Here is a 25,383-nt window from a genome sequence, read left to right as displayed (position 1 = left end):
AGATTCTTTTGTTTGTCCGGGGTCAAAAGGCCATCTGGGATGCTGTATTCAGTCTTACACCCAGAAAGCACATGTCCTGAGAGGGTACTAGACTGGACTTTATTTCGTTCACAGAATACCCCAGGCATCTTAGCACTGCTATCACATATTCCAAATGATGAAGAAGCTCGTCCTTCCTTGAGCCAGAATCAGGCAATCATCCAAGTAAGGATAGATCTGTATTCCTTTTAGCCTGAGAAAAGCTATCACTGGAGCCAGAACTTTCGTGAACACTCTGGGTGCAGTAGATAAGCCAAAGGGCAATGCAGAGAACTGATAATGAGAAGTCCCAGCCAAACGCAGATACTTACTGCAACTCAGTCTGATAGGAACATGAAGGTAAGCCTCCTTGAGATCCAAAGTTACCATCCAATGATCTTTGCCCATCAGAGGTAAAAGCTGTTGTAACGTCAACATTTTGAACTTGGGAATGTCCAGATAAGTGTTGAGGGTAGATAAATCCAAAATTGGTCTCCACGTGTTCCCCTTTGGTACTAGGAACAGGCGAGAATAAAATCCTAGGCCCACTTCTGGCAGAGGGACCGGCTGTATGGCCCCTATTTGAAGTAACAGAGAAATTTGTTTGTGAGCCTCTATTCTTTGCTGAGGAGGAATGTCTGGCATGCCTTTGAAAGGAGGCAAGGTATGGAAATAAAACCTGTAACCGTGGTGTATGATATCCAATACCCATCTGTCTTGGGTAATTAAACTCCAATTTTCCTTGAAGAGTGCCAACCTTCCTCCCAAAGGTGCTGCCAGATGAGTAGGCTCTGGCAGTTGAAAAGGTAAGTCATTGGGTCTGCTTACGAAAGGACTGACCCCTGCCCTCACCCGAAGACTGTGCAGGTGAACTCCCTGTTCTAGGCCTGAAAGAGCCCTGAGCTCTGCCCCTACCACGTCTAGACCTACCCCTAGACTGGGAATCATAAGAAGGATATGTCCACCCCTTGGTAGGCCAATTTCTACTAAACTTCGGAGGCTGAACCTGCAAAAAATCTTTAACAGTCTGCATAGACTTAGCCTTGTCTTCCATTTTCTTTAAGACTGCTTCAACAGGAGAACCAAACAACACATCAGATTGTAAAGGAGCATCTAAAATCCTTGTCTTAACATGGTCAGATAAATTCTGATCCCTCAACCAGGCGTGTCTGCGAAGAACCGACCCAGTGGCAGCCACCCTAGATGAGGCCTGTACAGCATCAAAACCACATTGCAAAGAATGCTTACCCACCTGTTCAGAAACATGCACTAAATCTTGCAACTCTTTACACTCAATATCTTCCGCCAGAGCATCTACCTTAGACTTCAATTGTGAAAGGAGATAGTTTTGGTATTTCAACATGTGAAACTGGCAATTCAAAGCCCTCATAGCTAGGGTGGAGGAAGTATAAACTTTCTTTCCCCATCTATCCAAAGCCCTGGCCTCTTTATCTGGAGGAACCGGATTTTTGACAACAGAAGCCTTAACACCTTTAGGCCCCTGACTAACAGTTTCTGGGTCTGCCCTAGGACTCTTAAAAGATACTTATGAGCTTCAGGCACCCTGTAATACCTATCCGGTTTAACAGGAGCAGGAGGCAAAGAATCAGGATTAAGAGAAGCCTCTGCAAAAACATCTTCCACCACATCCAGAACAGGAGGTATAGCCAAAGGCCTATGCTGGGGTAAAAACAAAAATTCCCTAAGCCTTTTCCTGGAATCAGAGAAGTCCTGACCTTCCCACTTAAAATGCTCCTCATGGAATGAAGAGTCTCTGAAAGAAAAATCCTCAGGAGGAGAAGCAGAAGGAGTAGAATCATCCACATCAGAATCAGAATAAGGAGAATACTCCTGCAAGTCTTCAACCAAGACTCTGAAACATCCGAAACCTGCTCAAAACTCCTAGCTCAGGTTCCACCCTAGGTCTCTTATCAGGAGGGGGCAAAGAACCTCTAATCAAAGTAATCAAATCTTCTGCCATTTTAAGCATATGCTTCTTGGGCACAGTTCCTGAAGAACTAGGGGTGACCCCTACTGAAGCTAAACCTGGCCTGCCTCTGGGGGAAGCCTTGGAAACAGAAGGAGAGGGCCTAACCACCCTAGGAAGGGAGGGGAGTATAGTAACCTGAGAAGCCCCTTCAGCCTGACCTGCCTCCTGAGAGGCCACATCCTGCAATAACAAAGTCTCTCCCTGGGACTCCAAAGAAACCTCCGGCGGAACCACCGGCTCCACCGACACCTCTAAAGAACCGGCATCCGCAGACGGTTCTTCTAGCCTAGGCTTAACTGCTTTGTCCTTGCGCTTCTTCGAAGAAGCAGGCGTCGGAGCATCCAACGGCATTTTATAATTGCACCGCTTCCCAAAGACTAACCTGGCACAATCTAACCTTCTCTTTATAGTGCGCTTATTGAATCTAGCACAAGAGCGACACCCAACAACGTCATGCTCAGGCCCTAAACAAGGAATACACAAAGTTTGATAATCTCTATGCGGTATCTGTTTCCCACAAGAAATACAGTTATTCACTTTTTCTGACATCCGGTAAACCACTGAGGCAAGAAAAAACTAAAATATTCCCAACGGGTACTTAGCCAACTTTGACTCGGTCTGAAACTCCGAATTCGAAAAATTTCAGAACGCCGAACGGCACTTGCAACGCTGCTTCTGCATCGGACCATGCGGCAAAAAAGACTGAGGATATGGCGTCGGTCATGCGCATTTGTACCCTGACGTCCTGATGTCAGTCAAATGCGCCTTGACCGACGTCAGCCTTATACTTTGATATTCGGGCCGACCGAGGACAGCGGACTACCCAAGTGTAAGGACTGCAGCAATGTGAGATGAAGAACATCTATAAAACCAACCCAATGAGAGGGAAACAAAAGGAAGGTCACAAAAGGGGAAGGAGGACAGGTACCTGAACTGCAACAGCGACCCTACTTAAACATCTACATTTATATGAAATTCCTAACACAACTCTATTATGTTCAGCATAGCATTCACTCTTGCAGTTCTCACATTTCAGAAGATTCCTGAAGCACAATATCTGAAAGAGGAGGAGGAGGAGGGAAAAAGTTATTTCAATATGAGGAATTGCAGGATATCAGAAGCAACCCTGCTCTGGTCTTAAAGGCTGTCCCTAGACTGCAGTGCTTAGACACGGCGTGCACAGATGACAAAGTATCCGCTTCAGTGATAGCCTTGGTAGTAACCCACTAATGGAAGGCTGTGGTGGCAGCAGTAGCTCTACTGGAATCAGCCTTGATCTCGCCTGGAATGGGCTTGTCAAGGTTCAAGTAACAAGAAAATGCAGTGACCCATCCATTTTCAAAGAGGTTACCTGGTAAGAGGTCTACCCTCATTCCCTTTGGCATAAGAGACAAACAGTTGATCAGGCTCTGAACTTCTTGGTTCTGTGTAAGTAAAATATCAACAGACTTGTGTACATCAAGGGAATGAAAAATCCTTTCTGCTGAATTTGTGTCTTAGGCTAGAAAACTCATAGGTGAGTGGATTCATTCAAGGTAATTTTCGATACCACTTTAGGCATAAAAGTTGGGTTGGTTGCAGGGATACCCTGTCCTAATTAGTGAAAGACTAGGAAAGGTTCTTTGTACATCATTGCTTGGCACCAAGAAATCCTTCTGGCAGAGATAACATCCACCAAAAACATCATGTTCAAAGATAAGTACTGGAGGGAGGATGAAGCAATTTGTACAAAAGTGGTCAATTTTTCTACCACAAAGTTGAGATACCATGACAGAGCATATCTTTTTTTTTCTTGATAGCCTAAGGTGAATGATCTTTCTGAGGAACAATTTCCTGAAGGTCTGGAGAACAGAGTATGGTAGACAGCAAGACAGGCTGAAACAGCAGAAGTATTCAGTGTTTTGAAGGTATAAGCTAAATCTGAGTTGATAAAGTCTGATGTATTCCATGAAAATGGCAACCTTAGCTTTGTTTAGGTCAAAGTTTCAGGAGTGGTGCCAGAAAGAGAATCCTTTCCATTTAACCATTTACGATTTTCTTGTGCTAGGTTTCCTTGCATCGTTAATAATACTTAGCATATCCTTAGAATACTTGGGCCTCCTGGAATTCCATCAAAATCATCCAAGACGTCAGCCTTAGGGTGGCCAGGTTTGGGTGCAGCAGGGAACCCTTTGTTGTGTCCAGAGGTATTCACACTGGGGCAACACTTTGTACTGTCCTCCTGCCAGGTTGCTCAGGAGAGACAGAACTAGTGTTGTCTTGGCAAAAAGGTGCTATGAACATTTGTGGTCTTTTCTCCTTTATCTTGAGCAGCACTCTGGGCATCAAGGCAACTGGAGGAAAATCATTAAGAGCAACATCTCCTCTTTGTGCAACTGGAGTTTCTCTACTCCCACAGAACCTTCAGGGTTGTTTGTTGAGATGTGAGGAAACATGTTCATTTCTAGTACGTCCCATAACCTGGTCAGATCCACAAAGACGTCCATTGTTAGCATCTAGTCATGGGGTCTGTTCGTAATCTGCTCAATCTATCTGTTAACACATTTTACTGAGAGGGAATATAAGTTGCAGTCAAGAATCATACTCTACTTCAGGGCTATCTCGCAGGTTTGCATAGCCAGACTGCACAAATGTATTCCTCCTTGTTTATGTATCACATCACAGTCGTGATGAAGCCCTCTACAGGGGAAGGGTAAAGGCTTTCAGGTCAAGTATGGGCCATAATTACTTTTGAGTTTATGCATTTTTCCCTGATCTTGTCATCCCAAGTACCCTGGATTCACAGGGCTCCCAAGTGGGCACCCCCCACCCCAGGCCAGGTTTAAGGAAACCACAGCTAGAGTCACTTTGGGTAGAGCTGCCCTGAAGGGCATTTTCTTATGCTGAGCACATTGCTGAAACCAGCAAGAGATCTCCTTTCTGATGTAAGGATGGAGAGGGCTTTTCATGTCTAAGGGATGAATATGCAGACACCATCTGTTTCTTAAGTAGCACTGGAGTATCTTCATGTGCAGGCCACCATTATGATAACAAGATGCCATGAAGACTAGTGGCTTGAGGAAAAGCACAATTGTGGAAATAAACTTGCCATAACAGCACATACTCTAATGATCACTGCGGCAGTAGCCAAAACTATACGGATTATATCCTGCAAAGGATATTATTGATGGCCAGCTTCCAAAGCTGCAGGGCACCTTCCACACACCCAAACCTTTAGTCAGAGTGAGCTGAGCTGACGAAAAAGATAGGTATGACTGCCAAGCCCTTCAGAGCTTTCATGACAACAGAGCGAGGGAAGCTAAGCCCTTAAAGGGCAATGCTAGGAACAACAAAAAAGTAAAAGTCGACACTCTGGCATAAACAACACACCAAAAAATAAGGGTGATGGATGGAGGGAGTGGCTACTTCAGCAGTTATCATTAGAAAATCTATGGTTATAGTAAGTTTATTACACACCTGTACTGTGTTCTTCATATCAATCACTGTTGCAGTAGCCTAGGCCATATGTGTAGATTACCACAGCTTACACATTTTTTGAGATGGAAAGGTCCAGAAGCCCCTGGAGCATGGTCCTAGCAAAGCCTGATCTAGACCTAGAGAAGGAATCAAGTTTGCAATGCCTTGAAAAGTATGTGAACAGGACCAAGTTGCTGCTTCTAGAATACTTCTAGAATCCGACCCTTTCCATAAAGACAAAGATTAAGCTAATGATGCCCGGGTGTAGTGGGCCTTGACCCTGTCAGGAATAGTTTTGTTGTGTTGAGTACAACAAAAGGTAATAGCCTTAGACAACCATTTGGAAATAGCCTGTACTGACACAGTTTGTCCCTTCTTCTTACCTTCCCAAGAAATGATCTACAGATCCAAAGATCTGAAAAATGTAGTTCTCTCAAGATAGTATCTGAGTTGTCAGTGGACATCCAAGGCAAGGTATGGAGTATCCTCTCTCCCTCGCTTTTAGGATCAGTAAAGAAAATGAGGGAATGGATAGTTTGGCACAAAGTAAACTCAGGTGCCACATTAGGCATAAAAGAAAGAATGGCTCTCAAAGAAACCCCTTCTCTGTGAAAATGAGACAGAACCGACTCACCACGAGAGCCTGCATCTCAGCTAGATACTCTTCTTGCAGAGGTCAGAGCAATTTGTAAAACTGTTTCCCATGTTAAGAGCCTAAAGTCAGCCAGATTAGCTGGTTCAAACGGAGCAAGTGTTAGCTTCTCTAACAAAATTAAAATCTCAAGAAGAGGCCACCATTTTCTTGGAGGCCTCTTAAGCAAAACCCCTTTCAAAAACATTTTGACATGATAAATTCTTGAAAGAGGATGATCCAAAGACAGACATGCTGAAATGAACAATAAATGAACCTTGATGGAGGAGTATGAAAGGTCATAGGAAAGTAACTCACACAAATATTGTAAAACTAGAGAAAGTACAGTTGTGTAAAATCTTACCATAACAGTTGATGTCCTCTTCATTGTTGCAGTATTCCTTACAGTAGGGATTCCCTGCCAAGGGTAGCCCAATGTTCAGCCAGTACACCAAAGCCTTAGGATGTAAAAGGGATGTCAAATGTCACACATATGCTCCCTGTGCATAGAGTAGGGCACAAAGGTGATGTACAGACATTCCATCCTCAGAAATGAAAAGCCAAAGGAGGAACAACAGTTCACGGAGAAAAGAGGAACATGTGCCTCCAGAAGGAGAAAGAAACAGGGCGAGGACAGAGTGAATATTGCAACAATGAAGAGAAGAACATCTATTGTTACAGTAAGATTTTACACAACTATACTATGCACTTCTATATCACTGCTACTGTATTTCTTACAGTAGGGAGACTACAACAGCTCAGGAGGAAAGGTAGGAGGAGGAAGGTCCAGCTCAGCCTTCAGGAAAACCATACAGGATAGCCCTAGCAAATCCAGCTCTAGCCCTGGAAACTACATCTAACTTACAGTGTTTGGTAAAAATATGCACAGAAGTCCAAGTAGCTGCCTCCAGGACTGCGTTGTTATCCAAACCTTTGAAAAAAGCACCAGAAGAAGCCACAGCCTAGTGGAATGAGACTTAACAGAAGAAGAAAGGCTTTTCCCATGAAAACAGTAACAAAAGGAAAAGGCTTAGATATCCATGAAGAAATAGTTTGTTTAAAAACAGCCAGACAATTCCGATATTATTTGGATAAAACTAAAGCCATTTGTAAATCTGAGCAATGTTTTGTTTCCTTTCATCCTAGGTCTTTGGGTTTGTAAATGGCTGACAGCAGGGCTTTAACAGAAGAGTATGCCAACCCAGCACTGAGCAACTCACACAAATAAGAGCAAACCAAAAGAACTTCCAGAGAATGTGGATCCAGGTTATTAGCATTACACTAATCAAGAACCCAAAGCACATCCTCAGAAAAAAAGTGTCTAAAAGGGATCAAAACCCTGTCACCCCTGTGTCAGCTGAAGACTGGACAAGTGGGGATGGATGACAGACCCCTTGTCCTGTGTAAGTAGGTCTACCCTAAGAGGCAAATTGTGGTGACTTCCCTTGGCTAAATGCAGAAGAAGAAGAAGACGGAACCAATGCTGTCTGGGCCAAAAGGGCATCGCCAACCTTGCTCTATCTTGAACAAGACCCTTGGTATTAGAGGAAGGGGAGGGAAGGCATAAAGAAACATCCACCTTCCAAATCAGAGGACCTGGGACTTTGGTGGAAAACAGAAGTTGTTGTTCAGAGGGGAGGCAAAAAGATCTACATTTGGAATACCTCACTGTTGGACAATGTCCAGAAACACATTTCTGTGAAGCATCCACTCATGAGTCTGTGTTATGGACCTGCTCAAACAGTCTGCCAAAATGTTCTGATCTGAAGAAATATAAACAGACTGATGAGTCACCTGATACTGGACAGCTACATCCCAAATCCCAAGAGCTAGTGTGCACAAGAGTTAAGATCGTACCCTCCCCCCTTAGTTGTTGATGTACCACATCACTGTGTTATTGTCTGTGGTGATTTTAAGAGACCCTGGAAGGAAAAGACAATGGAATGCCTGAAGAGCCAGGAGAAGAGATCCCATCTCTTTGATACTGATATGGTCCTTTCTTTGACAAATAAACCAAACCACTGAACCTTCAGAGGGCTGGAGGAAGCTCAACCCCTCATCTGAAGCATCTGAAAGTTCCTGAGTGGGGACTGCAGGCTGAAAAGAAAGCCCTGGGTTGAGGGACAGGTGACAAATCCACCACTGGGGCTCTAACTTGAGACATGAAAGAAGAGGAATTGGAAAGCCTTCAGGATAAGATTTTAGGTACCACTGAAGCTTTCTCATATGAAGTCTGGCCAGAGGAAGCATAGAAATGGTGGAAGCCATGTATCCCAGAGCCCTTAGAAACTCTCTGGCTGCAATGGAGGCCAGAGGAAGAAGGGATTGAAAGAATGCAATCAGATACAAAGCCTTGGGAGAAGGCAGGAATGCCAGCACTGGAATAGTCTGAAGCCCGCACCTAAGAAAGACATGATCCTAAGGAGGATTTAGGAAGGAATTTTGGAAGTTCACTGTAAACCTAAGGCTTTGAAGAAGACAAATACTACAGTTAAGAAACTAAAGTAAAATCTCTAGAGATGAAGCTTGAATGAACAGGTTGTCCAGATAAGGAAAGATCTGAAATGCCTCGCCCTGCAGAAAACAATCACAGGAGTGAGGCATTTGATGAATACCTTTGGGGTAGTAGAGAAGCCAAACGGCAAATCAGAGAACTGAAAATTCAAGGAAGTAACAGAGAAATGTGAACATTTTCTGAAAAGGGGATGAATAGGAATATGAAGATAGGAATCCTTGACATCCAGAGAGACTAGGAAAGCCTGAGGAAGAAAAAGAGGAAACAAGGTTTGAAGGGATAACTTTTGAAAGGAAGAAACCTTCAGAAAGGTGTTAAGCTGGGACTTATCCAGAATGTGTCTCCAGGTGCCTTCTTTCCTTAGAACCAGAAACATTATGGAATAAAATATCTTCTCAGTGAGAGGGCAACAGTTCCTTGAGACAAAAGGCTCTGAAGTACATCCAGAAAAAAAGGGCAGCTGTTCCTGAGGAGGTTGAAGAATGCCCCCAAAAAAAGGGGGGGGGTAGGGATTTCCAAGCCATGTAATACCACTGATGAATGATGGAAAGAACCCAAGAGTCTTGAGTGATACGTAACTAATTTGGAAGGGACAGGGAAAGACGAAGAGATAGAGGAACATGACTGAGGAGAGAGGGAAGACGACAGTCAAATAAAACATGACTTGTCTGGAAAAAGAGGCTTCTGAGCTGTAGGAGTCTGAGTGGACTCAGCAGGAAAAGCCCTTCTAGCACCCTTTTTACCCTTGGGAGGAGGGCAAGACTGTCTACAGACAAAGGCAGACTTGGTAGGGTACCTTCTCTGAAATTTGAGAACAGGGGAACTAAAACTATGTTCCAATTCCTGCATAACCTTACCCTTTTCCTGAAGAAATGTAAAAAGTTCAGCAGCTGCAGAACCAGAGACAGAGAGAGAGAGAGGTTTATTGTCAAGAGAACCATCCATCTTAACAGTGAGCGGGCTGAAACCTTCCCCTCAGAATAAGGAAGATCTGAAAGCCGGAGAGAAAAGAGCCAAAACATACCTGTTCATATGTGTCTGATAACTGAATGCCCTGAAGGCCAGAGTAGCAGCAGTATACACTGTCTTACCAACATCCCAACCTCTCCATAGTTCTGCCGTGTCAAAGGAAAGCAGCCTGGTAGAAGGCAAAGGCTTAGACGGTTTATCAGAAGAGACAGAAATAAAAGAAGGGTCAGCTGAGGGACATTTGTAAAGAAATTTGCAATCATCCAGCACCTTATAATTTTTTTTTGGAGCAGGGCCTGGTAATCAGGAGCCTGAGAAGCTACAGAAAAAGTATCCAGCAAGGCAGCAAGAAGAGGAGAAACATCAGAAGGGTTGGGAGACTCCATTTGAAGGAGATCATAATATCTTCTATGAACATCAGAAACCTGGGTACAGTCCCACTTAAAAACTCCATCATATGGGAAACAGTAACCTCCCAAAAATCTCTTCCAAAGGAGAATCAGGGCTGATATAATCCTCTTACTCTGAACATAATCCAAAGGAGAGGAAATCTGGGAGAAACAGGCCAAACGATTCCTCATCAGACAAAACCTGCTCCCAAGGCCTCTTAAGAGAAGTAGAAGATCATGGGGGAGTAGGAATAGAGACCCCCTGAGGAGCCTTAAAAAGCCATAAGTGCACTGAACAAACCCTTTGTAAAATCCTGCCATTCACACTGAGGATTCTTAAGAGCAGGAGAAATGTGTTTAGTCTTTTACTGCTTCTTTAAAGAGACATCAGCCCTACATATTTTAGGCAGTTTAGAACTCTGCCTACACTCAATAAGCATAGTGGGAATTAGGAATCTCTTCCCTAACTCCCAATCCCTCTGAGCTACATGCTTTAGGGACCTAAAGCTTGTCACCATAAAGCTTGTCACCACAATAAACAGAACATACTGGAGGGATAGATTCCTGTCCCACAGACTTCCCATACTCTGGAACAAACTACCTATCTATACCAAACAAAGCTCATTAGCATTCTTCAAGAAAAATCTTGATGATTGGATGGGAAATAGGAAATTCACCCCGGGGATCACCTCTGTAGCTCTGCTCGACAGGGGCACAGGAAACTTGAGTGAGGAAGAAGAAACAACAGATCATGAACTGACATCAATTTGAACTTAGGTACTATCACAAACAGTTCTAAGAAAGAAAGATCCTGAAATAGTCTCCAAGCATATTCTTTGGCCACTAAAATATCCTTGAATAAAAACCATTCACAACTTGTTAAGGAGGAAATGGTTCTATCACTCTCTGGAACAGCATGTGATGAAGGACAGGCAGAAATAAGAGTCTGGTCTGGAAGATGAGGAATAACCTCTATTAAGGAAGAATTTCCTCTCACTGCCATGCATAACCTTGATGAATGATCTTCAGAATCCATTTGTCTGGAACAATCTATTGCCAAAGAGAAAATGGAGATTCAGACTTTCTGGAAGAGAAAGGGACTACCATGGAGGGAGGAGGGGACGAAGTCTGTTAAACAGTCATGGTTTTGGGGGTTCCTGAATTCTTTTTGGAAACTCTTGCCATTTTGTCAAAACTGGATGAGGGGTTACAGAATCCCTTAGAAAAATTGAAAATGGAGGTCAGAAAAATCTTTGAAATTCCCTGAATTAACTTGCGCTTTTCATCACCCGTTTTGATCATCTCTGCAGTAAAGGAACAAACAAGTTAATCTTTATCCAAAGGAGAAATTAAAATCTGATTATTTACATCAGCGTGGGATGTTCTCAGAATGTAGTCAGGCCAGAGCCCTGGAAGAAGTATCAATTGAGTCATACACACACTGTAAACACAGGACAGTGACCAGTACAATAGAAAAAAGTCAAGAATTTAAAGAAGATTTTTCCTCACAAGAAAAAAACTACAGACCAAACATTCCTCACAGTTTCACAGTTAGAATAAACATTAACACGACAGCCGAACAATTCAAAATTCTGAAAATCAAAGTTGCAGAAGCATACAACATTTCTTGTACCAATCAGTAATGTTCCTATCCTTATCAGAAAGGGCAGGATGGGAAATAACTCAGTGTTTAGCAGCAGCAGAACTAACTAAAGCTATAGTTGCTGGGCCAGGTGTGGAAATTGTGTATAAACACTAAGTAACTGTATACATTCTATCTGCCCTTTTAGGGGCTCCAGGTTGGCTATCAGGGAAATTACAGACAGAGACATACACACATATCTTCCAAGCTGAAAGAACTCGAGCAATTAATGAAATTGAAAGAAGTTCCTTCTGTAACAGCTCATAACATTTACTGAGGGACTGAGAAACCTCAGTATACTGCCATTGAAAACACTGCACATTCTGGAAAGTCTCACAGAGAAAAGAACCCCCAAACGGAGAAGCAGATACCTGGCTCTCTTCCAAGTCTGAATCAGAAAAATGAGAAGCAGACACAGTATTTGTTCCTTCATCTTCCTGTCCAGATTCAGAATTTTGAATCTCTTCAGGAAAAGAAGTATGCTTCTTTCTTTTACCAGAAAGCACTTAATTAGAAGGATCAATAGCTTGAATAAAACCCTGATCCAGACCCAGTAAAAACTACTCCCATCTAAGGAAATCTGAAGAGTAGGTACATGTTTAGTTTTCTGTTTGTGTTTTTTTTTTAACATGAAAAATGAGGCCAACAGTGTTATAAAATGGCAGCAGCAAATTCCCCAGGGATAGACACAACAGGAAAGTCTTTCTTGTTCCTTCTCCCAGGACTGACAAGAATGGCCCCTCCTGCCCACTGAGGGGACTGCAACAGCCACAGAGGACGTGGCTAACCCTGGTCTATAGTGGTTGTAGGTGCTATGCCAGAGGGATTGGGGTAAAATATAAATGGTCTGAGGTGCAACAAATGTCCACAACACAGTCACCCACTTGTGGCTGAGGCAAACCGCTAGTTTGTTGTGGTGGCAAAGGCTGTTTGCTTAACTTTTTTCTTTTGTAGCTAGAAGAAGGCAGTGTAATGGAAAAGGTGTTACAAGTGTAGCAAATATACAAGCCCAACTCTAGCAGCACAGACAGATAAAGCCCTGGCTACAGCTCAACTTACTCCAAGTTCGAATAGCCGCTCAGGCACCTGACAGAGTTGGCTGGGAGCATGGGTGTGCTTATCCTGAGGGGATGGGATGAAGCAAGCTGCAAGTTCCATAGTCATTCAGAGGAAGAGATGGTCACACTCCCTGCTTGTGTGGTCAGCTAAGTTACTGATGGGTGTTAGCCTTCACTGAATAAATTCAAGGGAGTCTGCACTCGCAGAGGGGAAGGTATTACATCCTCCATGGTGGTGGTGTGCAACGTACAACTGTCTGGCCAATGGACAGGTTAGGTCAGTATGTAAATTTTCCTTGTTTCTGGGATGCCAGGTAGGGCACATGCAACCCTTATTTGTTTGTGTCTTTCGGCTTTTCCCAGTTAGGGGTCGCCACAGCGGAACTCCGGACCACTAATGATTGGTAGTTGATTTTTACGTGCCGAGTTACCAGCCCTGACGCACAACCTTCAACGAAGGTACGCCCATTCACGCATGTCTCCATGCAGAAGATGCTCTAGCTGAGAATCGAACTGGACAGCGTCTTTACTGTGAGGCGACAACGCTACCGCAGCACCACCACCACGGATACATGCAACCCTTATATAAATGTCTAAATGACAATCCTCCTCAGATGGCTCTGAACCTGGTGGATCTGGGATAATATGCACCAGTAGGGAATGAATGGGGTTAAGTATGAATGGGGGAAGCTTTATGAGCAGAAGGAACAGCAGCAAATGTATACAAAAAAAGGAATATGACAAATGAACTGCAGAAAAATTAAAATGTAGGAGGGAGGTTAGCAGTGTCCTACGCAGGTACAGCACAGGAAATGTAACACAGAAGGGAAGTTATCAGTATGACAGGCAAGCAGAAGATGACAGAAAAGAGATGAAAGCAGAGTGATAAGCTCATACATACAGGACAAACAGGATGATACAGAAGGGATGTCAGCAGGGTGATGACGGGCAGAGCACAGAGATGATACAGAAGGGATGCCAGCAGGGTGATGACGGGCAGAGCACAGAGATGACACAGAAGGGATGTCAGCAGGGTGATGACGGGTAGAGCAGAGGGATGACACAGAAGGGATGCCAGCAGGGTGATGATGGGCAGAGCACAGAGATGACACAGAAGGGATGCCAGCAGGGTGATGATGGGCAGAGCACAGAGATGACACAGAAGGGATGTCAGCAGGGTGATGATGGGCAGAGCACAGGAGATGAGACAGAAGGGATGTCAGCAGGGTGATGATGGGCAGAGCACAGAAATGACACAGAAGGGATGTCAGCAGGGTGATGATGGGCAGAGCACAGGAGATGACACAGAAAGGATGTCAGCAGGGAGATGACGGGCAGAGCACAGAGATGACACAGAAGAGATATCGGCAGGGAGATGATGGGCAGAGCACAGAGATGACACAGAAGGGATATCGGCAGGATGAAGACAGGTAGAGCAGAGAGATGACACAGAAGGGATGTCAGCAGGGTGATGATGGGCAGAGCACAGAGATGACACAAAAGGGATGTCAGCAGGGTGATGACAGGTAGAGCACAGAGAGGACACTGAAGGGATGCTAGTGGTATTGTTAGGTACAGAGATGAGGATAATGATGAAGAGGTGTTACTAGAGTTAATGGGTGAGGGCAGCACACAGAATAAAGGAGAACAGATGTTAGCATTGTGGAGGATGGTACAAAATGGAGTGGGTGACAAAGATGTTAGCACTGTGATGGCCTGGTATAGGATGGACAGGAAGATACTGTAGAGATGCTAGTGTGACGGGAAGGTAAAACACAGAAATGACAATGGAAAAGAAATGTTAGCAGAGGGATAGGCTGGTGCAGCACAGATTGATTACATGTCATTTATTTTACACTATTTATTGAAGACAACAGTTGTGATGGCTTCAGTAGCACAAACGTTCTGCATTTAAGCAGTGAGTGAGCTTGTGAAGAGCATAATGAATCAATGGGCTCCTCAGAGTGCAAAATTTAGCTATCTGGTCAGAAAGATCATCATGCAATTCAGGTGCAGCTACTAGCAGAATAAATACAGAGAGTCCAGTGGACCAGTCAAGGAAGCAGCAGTGGCAGTATGAACCTGTTCCAATGTAACAGAGAGCCTACACATGAATAAAGCTCATATACAGTAAATGAAAGAGGGTATAGAGTGGCACAGCATCCAATGTATGATCAACAGCAGAAATCAGAAACTGTTCCACTGTAATGGAGAGCCTACATATGAATAAAGCTCATATACAGTAAGAGAACGAGGGTACAGAGCGGCACAGCATTCAATGTATGATCAACAGCAGAAATCAGAAACTGTTCCACTGTAACGGCGAGCCTGCACATGAATAAAGCTCATATACAGTAAATGAAAGAGGGTATAGAGTGGCACAGCATCCAATGTACGATCAACAGCAGAAATCAGAAACTGTTCCACTGTAATGGAGAGCCTACATATGAATAAAGCTCATAGACAATAAGAGAACGAGGGTATAGAGTGGCACAGCATCCAATGTACAATCAACAGCAGAAATCAGAAACTGTTCCACTGTAACAGACAGCCTGCATATGAATAAAGTTCATATACAGTAAATGAAAGAGGGTGTTGAGTGGCACAGCATCCAATGTACGATCAACAGCAGAAATCAGAAACTGTTCCACTGTAACAGAGAGCCTACACATGAATAAATCTCATATACAGTAAATGAAAGAGGGTATAGAGTGGCACAGCATCCAATGTATGATCAACAGCAGAAATCAGAAACTGTTCCACTGTAACAGAGAGCCTACCTATGAATAAAGCTCATATACAGTAAATGAATGAGGGTATAGAGTGGCACAGCATCCAATGTACGATCAACAGCAGAAATCAGAAACTGTTCCACTGTAACAGACAGCCTGCATATGAATAAAGCTCATGTACAGTAAATGAAAGAGGGTATAGAGTGGCACAGCATCCAATGTATGATCAACAGCAGAAATCAGAAACTGTTCCACTGTAACAGAGAGCCTACATATGAATAAAGCTCATATACAGTAAATGAAAGAGGGTATCGAGTGGCACAGCATCCAATGTACGATCAACAGCAGAAATCAGAAACTGTTCCACTGTAACGGAGAGCCTGCATATGAATAAAGCTCATATAAAGTAAATGAAAGAGGGTATCGAGTGGCACAGCATCCAATGTACGATCAACAGCAGAAATCAGAAACTGTTCCACTGTAACAGAGAGCCTGCATATGAATAAAGCTCATATACAGTAAATGAAAGAGGGTATCGAGTGGCACAGCATTCAATGTACGATCAACAGCAGAAATCAGAAATTGTTCCACTGTAACAGAGAGCCTACACATGAATAAAGTTCATATACAGTAAATGAAAGAGGGTATCGAGTGGCACAGCATCCAATGTACGATCAACAGCAGAAATCAGAAACTGTTCCACTGTAACAGAGAGCCTACATATGAATAAAGCTCATATAAAGTAAATGAAAGAGGGTATCGAGTGGCACAGCATCCAATGTACGATCAACAGCAGAAATCAGAAATTGTTCCACTGTGACAGACAGCCTACACACTGAATAAAGTTCATATACAGTAAGAGAATGAGGGTACAGAGCGGCACAGCATCCTATTTAGGATCAACAACAGAAATTATATATTTTGGCACTAACATCTACCAGTATTTTCTTATTAATTTTACTCTTTTTCCACATCACACTTCTTTTTCCTACTAAAATTAATCCTACAAGCAGAAAACACAAGCCATCACATTTGCAAAAGTAGATACACTAACAGACCAGTGTGAAGTGAAACCACATGTTCCATATCCCAAATGTTTTTATCAGGTCTGTTTGTAGTGTTCTAATGAAAAGAGTGGCACATTGGCACTGACATGGATGGTGAGGAGCCAAACTGTTCTTACCTGAAAAATCGAGGCTGATGCAATAAAGTATTCTCCTCCATCACCTTTCTCCTGTCTCTTTGCAGCTGCTCGATCCTCTGCTTCTGGATTTCTGCTCCTGTTACATTTCCTTCTTCTAAAAACCTAGTAAAAATCAGTAAATAAATAAATATAAGTGGCTTCCAAATCCCAGTTTCTCATTATGTTACCTACTCCACAAAGCACATAGTATATAGTGAATGAAAATTTTAGGGCACAATTCTGTCGGTCCACCTGCTCTTAGCACTAGTAAACATCTCAGAGATAGGTCATATGGGCAGACTCCTCTTCTGTCAGCAGTTGCACCATACATACCAATACTGATCCTGTCATTTAATATGTAGACAGACTCTTCCAAGTCCCACCTATTAGTCTCTTACAAATGCAGGCAGAATCGTAAGGAAAAAAGATACATGTATTCCACCCAAAAGGAATACAACAAAAACAAGGATATTATACATTTTCAGTCCTAAAAATATAAGGTATAAATGACAGCAGCCTATGGACCCCCCCCCCCCCCAGTGGACAGTGGTGAAATAGCAGGTAGGTTAATGATTCAGATAGAAAAAAATTTACAAAAGAGAGTAATCTGTAAATTTCTTAAGGTATGAAGTGCTGGCAGAATACTACAACCATGACTGGGATTCAGAAAAAAGCATACTGCTTGCAGTTATTGCCTATCGCAGGTCTGTCATTTACTACAATGGACATGAAGTGTGACTTGGAGACAAGTGTAGCTGCACTGAGAAAGAACTCATTAAAGACTATAAAACATGGAATATTTATGTGATAAAAGCATTAAACAGGGAAACAAAAAAAAAAGAAAATTTATTTATTTGGCATTTGTTAACCGGGTTGGTCCAACAAAATCGGAAGCCCATTTTCAGTGGAGACCCAAGGAGAAAAGCTCCAGTGTAAATTCAAACAAATTGTAAAAGTACGTTTTAGATTAACAGTACAACCAGAAAAAATAATACTCATATACAATTTCAAACAGAGGTAGGAAGACAGACTTTGAAAGAATTTTGAAAACTTTATGTAAAGAAGTACTGCTCATTGCAAAAGTTTATCATAAAAGGGGTTTATGGACTGGTGAATGTGATTGTAATATTGTGTTAAAATAGAAAGAGAAAAAAAACACATTTACCAAGCTTGACAAATGTGGAGGGGAACAGGGGCGTTGTAAAATAATGGGTACAACTCAAAACATGTTTTTTGTGGAAAAGAAGGACATTTGATAGGCAACTGTGATAAAAGAAAATGTTATATTTGTGGGGAAATGGGACTTGATGCAAATAAAATGTGAATCGAAATTCTACAAATGCAACAAAACTGGACATTTATGGATAGATCACAAACATGAAAATAAAGAAAAAGAAAAAGAAGGAGAAGAAAATGAACTAAAAAAGAAATTTTAGAAATAGTAGAAACAGAAGAAAAAATAGATGAGAAAAAAAAACAAAAGAGGAAACAGAAGAAGATTCTGAAATAAGTTTTGAAGGAAAGGTCTATATTATAAACACGAAAGCTGAAAACAGTGAATACATCTACATCGACACATAAAGGTCGATGTACAAAAAAAGTTTAATAAGTAATCGGTGAAAATGAAAACGCTGAACGTATTTGCTTGGCCATGGGGATGAGGAAATATATCCTTTTCCCCACTGTAGTGCGGTCTCGGAGTTGGTATATTTAAGTAGGGGGCGTGTGAGGGGCGCAGGTCCCTACATGGGGGTGCAGGGGGGCTTTCCCCCCTGCAAAAGTGTGTTAATTTAAGTTTATTTAGTTAGTTTGAGTTACCTGCATGGCGCTGTTGGTTGATGAAATATGTCTGGCATTTTCATTTTCGCCGATTATGTATTTCGGTCTTTTTCTACATCAACCTTTATGTGTCGTTGCAGATGTATTCTCCATTTAGAGCTTTCATTTTTATAATATAGACCCATGAAGGAGACACAAATTGGGAGGTAATAACAGAAAAAAAAATAATTCTATTGGTAAAAGGGTAAAAGAAAAAGAAAATTTGAAGGGATAAGTATAAAAGAAAAAAGTAAGGAAGTGGATGAAAAAGAATATATGCATATACATATATATATATATATATATATATATATATATATATATATATATATATATATTTGATTCTTACCTTTGGGAGGGATATTGGCTAGGCTTAGAATGGCTTATTCAGAAAGCTAGTGTAGTAATTAGCTATGAACGTATGAAACCATGAATCTAAGGAAATGGTAAAATGAACATTTTACAGTGCTTTCTGTAAATGTGAATAGTACTAAGAATACAGTAAGAAGATGGGGGATTTTGGAATAGTGTAAATACAGCTATACATATATATATATATATATATATATATATATATATATATACATATAATTATATTAGAAAACAGAAGATATTTAACAAATGAAGAAATATTTCATTATGGAATCAGATACTCTGATAAAATAATCTGGGACTTGGGAAATGAAATATGTTCTGGAGTAGCCATATTCTGTAAAAACACAGTATAGATATTAGATGTAACTTTAGCAAAAATCAAAGATTACCCATTGTAGATTTAAAATGGAAAAAATAGTATACAGAATTACAATATCATGTGGATATACTAGTTATAAAGAAAGGCAAAGCTTATGTCATCAGATTTTAGACTATGTAGTGATAATTATGAATATTATAACAACATGCGACTTAAATTGTGATTTAAGAGAGAAGCATAAAATGAAAGGAAATTATATAAGAAAAATGTTAGAAGTTATAAGATGTGGTAAACTGAAACTCTGGAACAAAAAACATAGACTTACAAAAGGGTATATATAGAACTGAAATAAATAGGTCGAACTATAGGAGAAGGAGAGGTAGTTGAAACAGGATTTTCGGATATTTTTTGCAATATGACTAGAGATAAAGGAAAACAAGGGAATATATAAAAATAGGCAGAGGGAATAAAAAGGGTAAATAAGAAAACATGGAATGAAGAAGGAAAGAGAGTAGTAATATAGTTATGGAAAGATAATATTACATTGAGAACATTTTATAAAAACTGGTCTGAATGGTGGATGATATTTAAGGAAAAAAATGTTTTTACAGAGGCAATATACTGTGAGTAAAGTAGAGAAAGAAAAATTTAAAAGAACATATAATGATTCATTGTAAGATTTAGAATATAATGAAATAAAGTATTTTGACAAAGAAAAAGAATTATATGAAAGAAATCAAGAAAAATACAAGTATTGTTATATAAGCCAATATATTTTTACAAGGAAAAAGAGAAGTGTCAGTTTAATCAAACAGATTAGTAAAGGAAGATGGGAGTGTAATGAGAGAAATAAAAATTGTAAAAGGAAAAAATAGAAAGAACTCAGGAAAAGATTATGAATAGTGTAGTACAATATGTAGAAGAAATGCTTAAAGAAAAACAGAAGGTAGTAAAAACAACATGGAAATTAAAAAACGTTAACAGGAAAAAAGAGAATAAAGTGTTGGAACAGAAGACTTCTATAAATGAGGTAGATAAAGTATTAGGACAAGTAAATATAGATTTGGCTTCAGGACCAGATGGAATAGGGTAAGAAATGTACAAAAATTTAAGGGATGGGCAAAAAAAAAAAAACTTATGTACTCACCATAACGTTCCATCTGTGTTGTCCATTTTCACTTTTTCCTCACTGATGTTTTTGGATCCGAGCTCTCAGATCTGACTCGGCTGTTGCAAAAGCTTGTGGCAACCAACAAAGCTTTTGGGTACCTCCACTTACCCACAATGCGCCTTCCCTCATTACCTCAGATCTGCTTGCTAGGGAAAAAAATTAGCTATTAGAACACATACGAAGTATATACTGACAGGAATATGCATACGATCACTAAACTGAAGCTATTTCTGGATCCATCAAAGAACCAATTTAAACAAAATTTAGAACATCGCGTTCTTCCAGGAGACCTGGACAGGGGCTGGAGGGTGGGTTGTGAGGAAAAAAGAAAATGGACAACACAGACAGAATGTTATGTTATGTTATGTTATAGCGAGTTCATAATGGCTTTATCTGATGCTGTCAATTTTCACTTTATCCTCACTGATGAGACAAGAGTCCCTAGCTACCTTCTCTTAGGGTGGCTCATGAAGGATATTCCTCAGAACCACTGAACCAAAGGAGGCTCTGCCTCTGGAGACCAAATCCAATTTGTATTTAGTAATAAAGGTGTGAGACTTAGCCAAAGTAGCTGCAGCACAAATATTGAATAAGCCACAAAGGCCAGCAAAACTATTTATTAAAATCCAATCTCCGGTGCCTCGGCTTATATTAAGCCTTCCAGGAGTAAAAAACAGAATGAAATATATCCGTATATTTACCAGCAGCTTTATACTATTACATCACATAACTGGATTCAATTATATAATTAAACACAATTAAACCATTTAAACCAAGCATTTTAAATCATTTTAAATCAAACATTTCCAGCAACATTCAGTGTTAAGCCCCCTAGGAGTCAGAGTGGAATATTTCATTATAAAAACTGCTTCTTTATATAACAATTTTTGAGATACATTACAACCTGAATCACAAGTTACTTTTTCTAAAACAGTGGCCCTAAGGCCACTTACATCACTGTTATGAAAACATTTAAAATGTTGGGCTAAAGGGCTCTCAAGTTTTCCACATCTAATATCTCTCAGATGTTCTTGCAATCTATTCTTGAAAGCCCTTTTTGTCTGCCCTATGTAAAAAAAGTTCACAAACATACTTAATAACATATATAACTCCTTCAGTAATACAATTACATTTCTCCTTGACAGTAAAAGGTGCACCATTAATATTAGAAAATGTATCTACTATAAATTTGCAAATAATACATCGATTACAAGGAAAAGTATCTACATCTACGATAGAATGTACCATCAAATCTGGAGGTCTCTTAAACTTACTATGAACAACTATATCTTCAATGTTCCTTTCTCTTTTATATGAAAAAATATGTGATTTTTCCATTATTTTTTGTAAATCCCTATATTTTCTCATGAAGTCCCAATAATACAGTAACAACTTCCTTATATTGGGACTCAAAATGTTATATGTAGCTCTTATAAATAACCTAGTCTTAGCCATAACCTTGTCCTTATAAAAAGCATACCCATTCCTAGTATTATTTTTATGTATCTCTCCATCTGTACTATATGTCAAAAATCTACCCAACGCAGCCTCAACTACTCTTTTATTATACTTTGTCTTCAAAAACATATTAGCAGTACAAACTAATTCTTCATTTCTATTATCAAAATCACTACACAGCCGGAAAATTTGCAAAAATTCGCCATGGGGGAGGGATGCAATGGTATGAGTTGGATGACAGCTAGTACCTAAAAGGAAAGTACAGTTTTGTACCTACCATAAATGTAGATGTTCGAAGATCCACATTGCTGCAGTCCTAACACTTGGGTAGTCCGCTGTCCCAGTCGGCCCGAATACCAAAGTATAAGGCTGACGTCGGTCAAGGCGCATTATTCTGACGTCAGGACGTCAGGGTACAAATGCGCATGACCGACGTCATATCCTCAGTCTTTTCTTGCCCCAGATGTCAGAAGACCCTAAAAAGATAAGGCCAAAACCAAAAAACACCAAACACTCCTGTACCAAATATATGTACAATATATACAAATTTACAAAAGTACAACCCCACCCACACAACCACCCCTAAACACAGAGGGAAGGAGGGAGGAATTGGACTGCAGCAATGTGGATCTTGAACATCTACATTTATGGTAGGTACAAAACTGTACTATGTTCTTCATCCCACATTGCTGCAGTCCTAACACTTGGGTAGAATCCCAAAGCAGAGGTAAGGAGGCTGGCAAATCATAAAGAAGCAGGAGCTGTCAACATGCCCTGCAAAATAGCCGTGGCAAAACCAGCCCTAGATTTAGAGTAGAGAGGAAGGTGGTAATGCTTAGAGAAAGTATGCACTGAACTCCAAGTAGCTGCCTCCAAAATATCCTTAGTTGCCACCCCTTAGAAATGCTGTTGAAGTGGCAGTAGCCCTAGTGGAATGAGGCCTAATCCCAGCTGGAATCTCCTTGCCATGATGGGAATAACAAAATGCAATGCAAAACCCAATCCACTTAGAAATAGTTTGTTTTGACACAGGCTTGCCCTGAGAACTCAAAGCAAAAAACAAACAACTGCTGAAACTGCCTAAAATCCTTAGTCCTGCTTAAATAATAACGCAACTGCCTGTGTACATCTAAAGTGTGCAAAATCTTTTCCCCTTACTTTGGGGATCTGCATAAAAGTAGGCAAATGAATAGTTTGGTTTAAAGCCACACTAGAAACCACCTTAGGCATAAAGGAAGGATTAGTACGTAATGATACCCTATCCTTATGGAAAATCAAAAAGGCTCAACCGCCATAAGGGCCTGCAATTCAGAAACCCTTCTTGCAGAAGTAATGGCCAACAAAAAGCAGTCTTCCATGACAAGTATTTCAATTCAGCAGTAGCCGCAGGCTCAAAAGGTTGTAGAGTAAGTTTCTCCAACACAAAATTGAGATCCCAAGCAGGAGTAGGAGCTCTACGTGGGGGTCTTATATTCTTTGCCCCTCTAAGAAATTGCTTGAACAAAGGATGAGAAAACAAGGGTGGGTCACAATCATAGTGAGCTGAAATTGCTGCAGCATGAATCTTAATGGAAGAGAAAGACAAACCTTTGTCCAATAACTCAGTAAGATATTGAAGAGCCACACTCAAATTAGGCCCAGAAACCTCCAAATCCTTTGCTGCACTCCAAAATAAAAATCTCTTCCATTTTTCTGCGTACACTTTCCTTGTACTAGGTCTTCTGGCTTCCATAATTACATTCAAAACTTGTTGAGGAAGTTGAGACCTGCTGTGGTTCAAAACAGAATATGCCAGGCTGTTAGATGAAGAGAGTGAAGCTTGACATTGAGTAGATGACCGTCCCTCTGAGACAATAGGTGTGGAATCAAAGGTAAAGGCCTTGGAGGCTTCCTTACCAGACTCCTCAGTAATGGGTACCAGTGTTGCCGAGGCCAATCTGGAGCTATTAAAATCATCCTTGGCTTGTCTTGTCTGACCTTTAGGAGTACCTTTGGGAGGAGAGGCAGAGGTGGAAAGGCATACACATGAAGATTTTTCCAACTGAAAGAAAGAGCATCCACTTTCCAAGCTGTGTGATGAAACCTTTTCGTGCAAAACTTTGTCAGCTGGTGGTTTAGCGGAGAAGCGAACAGATCTATGTCTGGAGTTCCCCATGACACTGTCAATTTCCGAAATACATGAAGATCCAGTTTCCACTCGTGGGGATCCATGATTTGCCTGCTTAACACATCTGCTAAGGAGTTCTGTGCTCCCGGCAGAAACCTTGCCTGAAGATTTAGTTGCAAGCTGAGCGCAGTCTCCCACAAAATCATTGCTTGCCTGCATAGAGGATAAGAATGTGTTCCCCTTGTTTGTTGATGTACCACATGACAGTTGTGTTGTCTGTTAGAATCAACACCTGCCCTGGAAGAAGTAACTCCTTGAAAGCCATTAATGCAAACTGGACTGCTAACATCTCCTTCATGTTGATATGTAGATGCTGTAGTCTGGCAGGCCACTTGTCTTGTATCCACTTTCCATTCAGATGAGCTCCCCAAGCTATGTCTGAGGCATCTGTCGTTAGAATCTGACTCGCCTCTGGCCGGGTCACAGAGAGTCCCTTGTTTAGGTGACATTCCTGAGCCCACCACAAAAATTCCTTTTGGATGCAAGGTATTATTTGAATGACAGTGTCCAAATCCTGGCAGTGCTGTGTCCATACATTTTTGAGATACCATTGCAGCTTCCTCATATGCAGTTTGGCATTGGGAAGCACCAGAATACAAGATGCCATGAACCCTAAGGCTTGAAGGACTGTCCTTGCAGTCAGCCCGGACCGAAGAGATAATTGATGGAAGTAAAGGGAAAGATTCTTTTGTTTGTCCGGGGTTAAAAAGGCCATCTGGGTTGCTGTATTCAGTCTCACACCCAGAAAGCACATGTCTTGAGAGGGTACTAGACTGGACTTTATTTCGTTCACAGAATACCCCAGGCATCTTAGCACTGCTATCACATATTCCAAATGCTGAAAAAGGTCTTCCTTTTCTTGAGCCAGAATCAGGCAGTCGTCCAAGTAAGGATAGATTTGTATTCCTTTTAGCCTGAAATAAGCTATCACTGGGGCCAGAACTTTTGTGAATACTCTGGGCGCAGTAGATAAGCCAAAGGGCAATGCAGAGAACTGATAATGGGAATTCCCAGCTCGAAAACGCAGATACTTCCTGCAACTTAGTCTGATAGGCACATGAAGGTAAGCCTCCTTGAGATCTAAAGTTACCATCCAGTGATCTTTGCCCAGCAGAGGTAAAAGCTGTTGTAACGTCAACATTTTGAACTTGGGAATGTCCAGATAAGTGTTGAGGATAGATAAATCCAAAATTGGTCTCCACGTGTTCCCCTTTTTTGGTACTAGGAACAGGCGAGAATAAAATCCTAGGTCCCTTTCTGGCACAGGAACCGGCTGAATGGCCCCTATTTGTAGTAACAGAGAAATTTGCTTGTGGGCCTCTTTTCTTTGTAGAGGAGGAATGTCTGGCATGCCTTTGATAGGAGGCAAGGTATGGAAATAAAACCTGTAACCGTGGTGAATGATATCCAACACCCATCTGTCTTGGGTAATTAAACTCCAATTTTCTTTGAAAAGTGCCAGCCTTCCCCCCAAAGGTGCTGCCAGACGAGA

At 41.3% G+C, this 25,383-nt stretch overlaps 1 protein-coding gene across 1 annotated transcript in view; it reads right to left on the bottom strand.

Moving 5' to 3' along the window:
* Positions 1-25,383, bottom strand: part of OSBPL7 (oxysterol binding protein like 7) — a 1,590,705-nt gene that overhangs the window by 61,719 nt on the left and 1,503,603 nt on the right. Inside the window, exon 22 of the mRNA XM_044054965.1 lies at positions 16,584-16,706. Within this exon, the coding sequence (XP_043910900.1) occupies positions 16,584-16,706 (123 nt within the window). The remainder of the gene's footprint in view (positions 1-16,583; positions 16,707-25,383) is intronic.

The sequence above is a fragment of the Protopterus annectens genome, chromosome 13.part0 (assembly GCF_019279795.1).
Source record: "Protopterus annectens isolate FY-2018-M chromosome 13.part0, PAN1.0, whole genome shotgun sequence".
In the NCBI taxonomy this organism is placed as follows: Eukaryota; Metazoa; Chordata; order Ceratodontiformes; family Protopteridae; genus Protopterus; species Protopterus annectens.
Note: the sequence above shows the minus strand (reverse complement) of the source record. Positions and strands in the feature narration are given on the sequence as shown.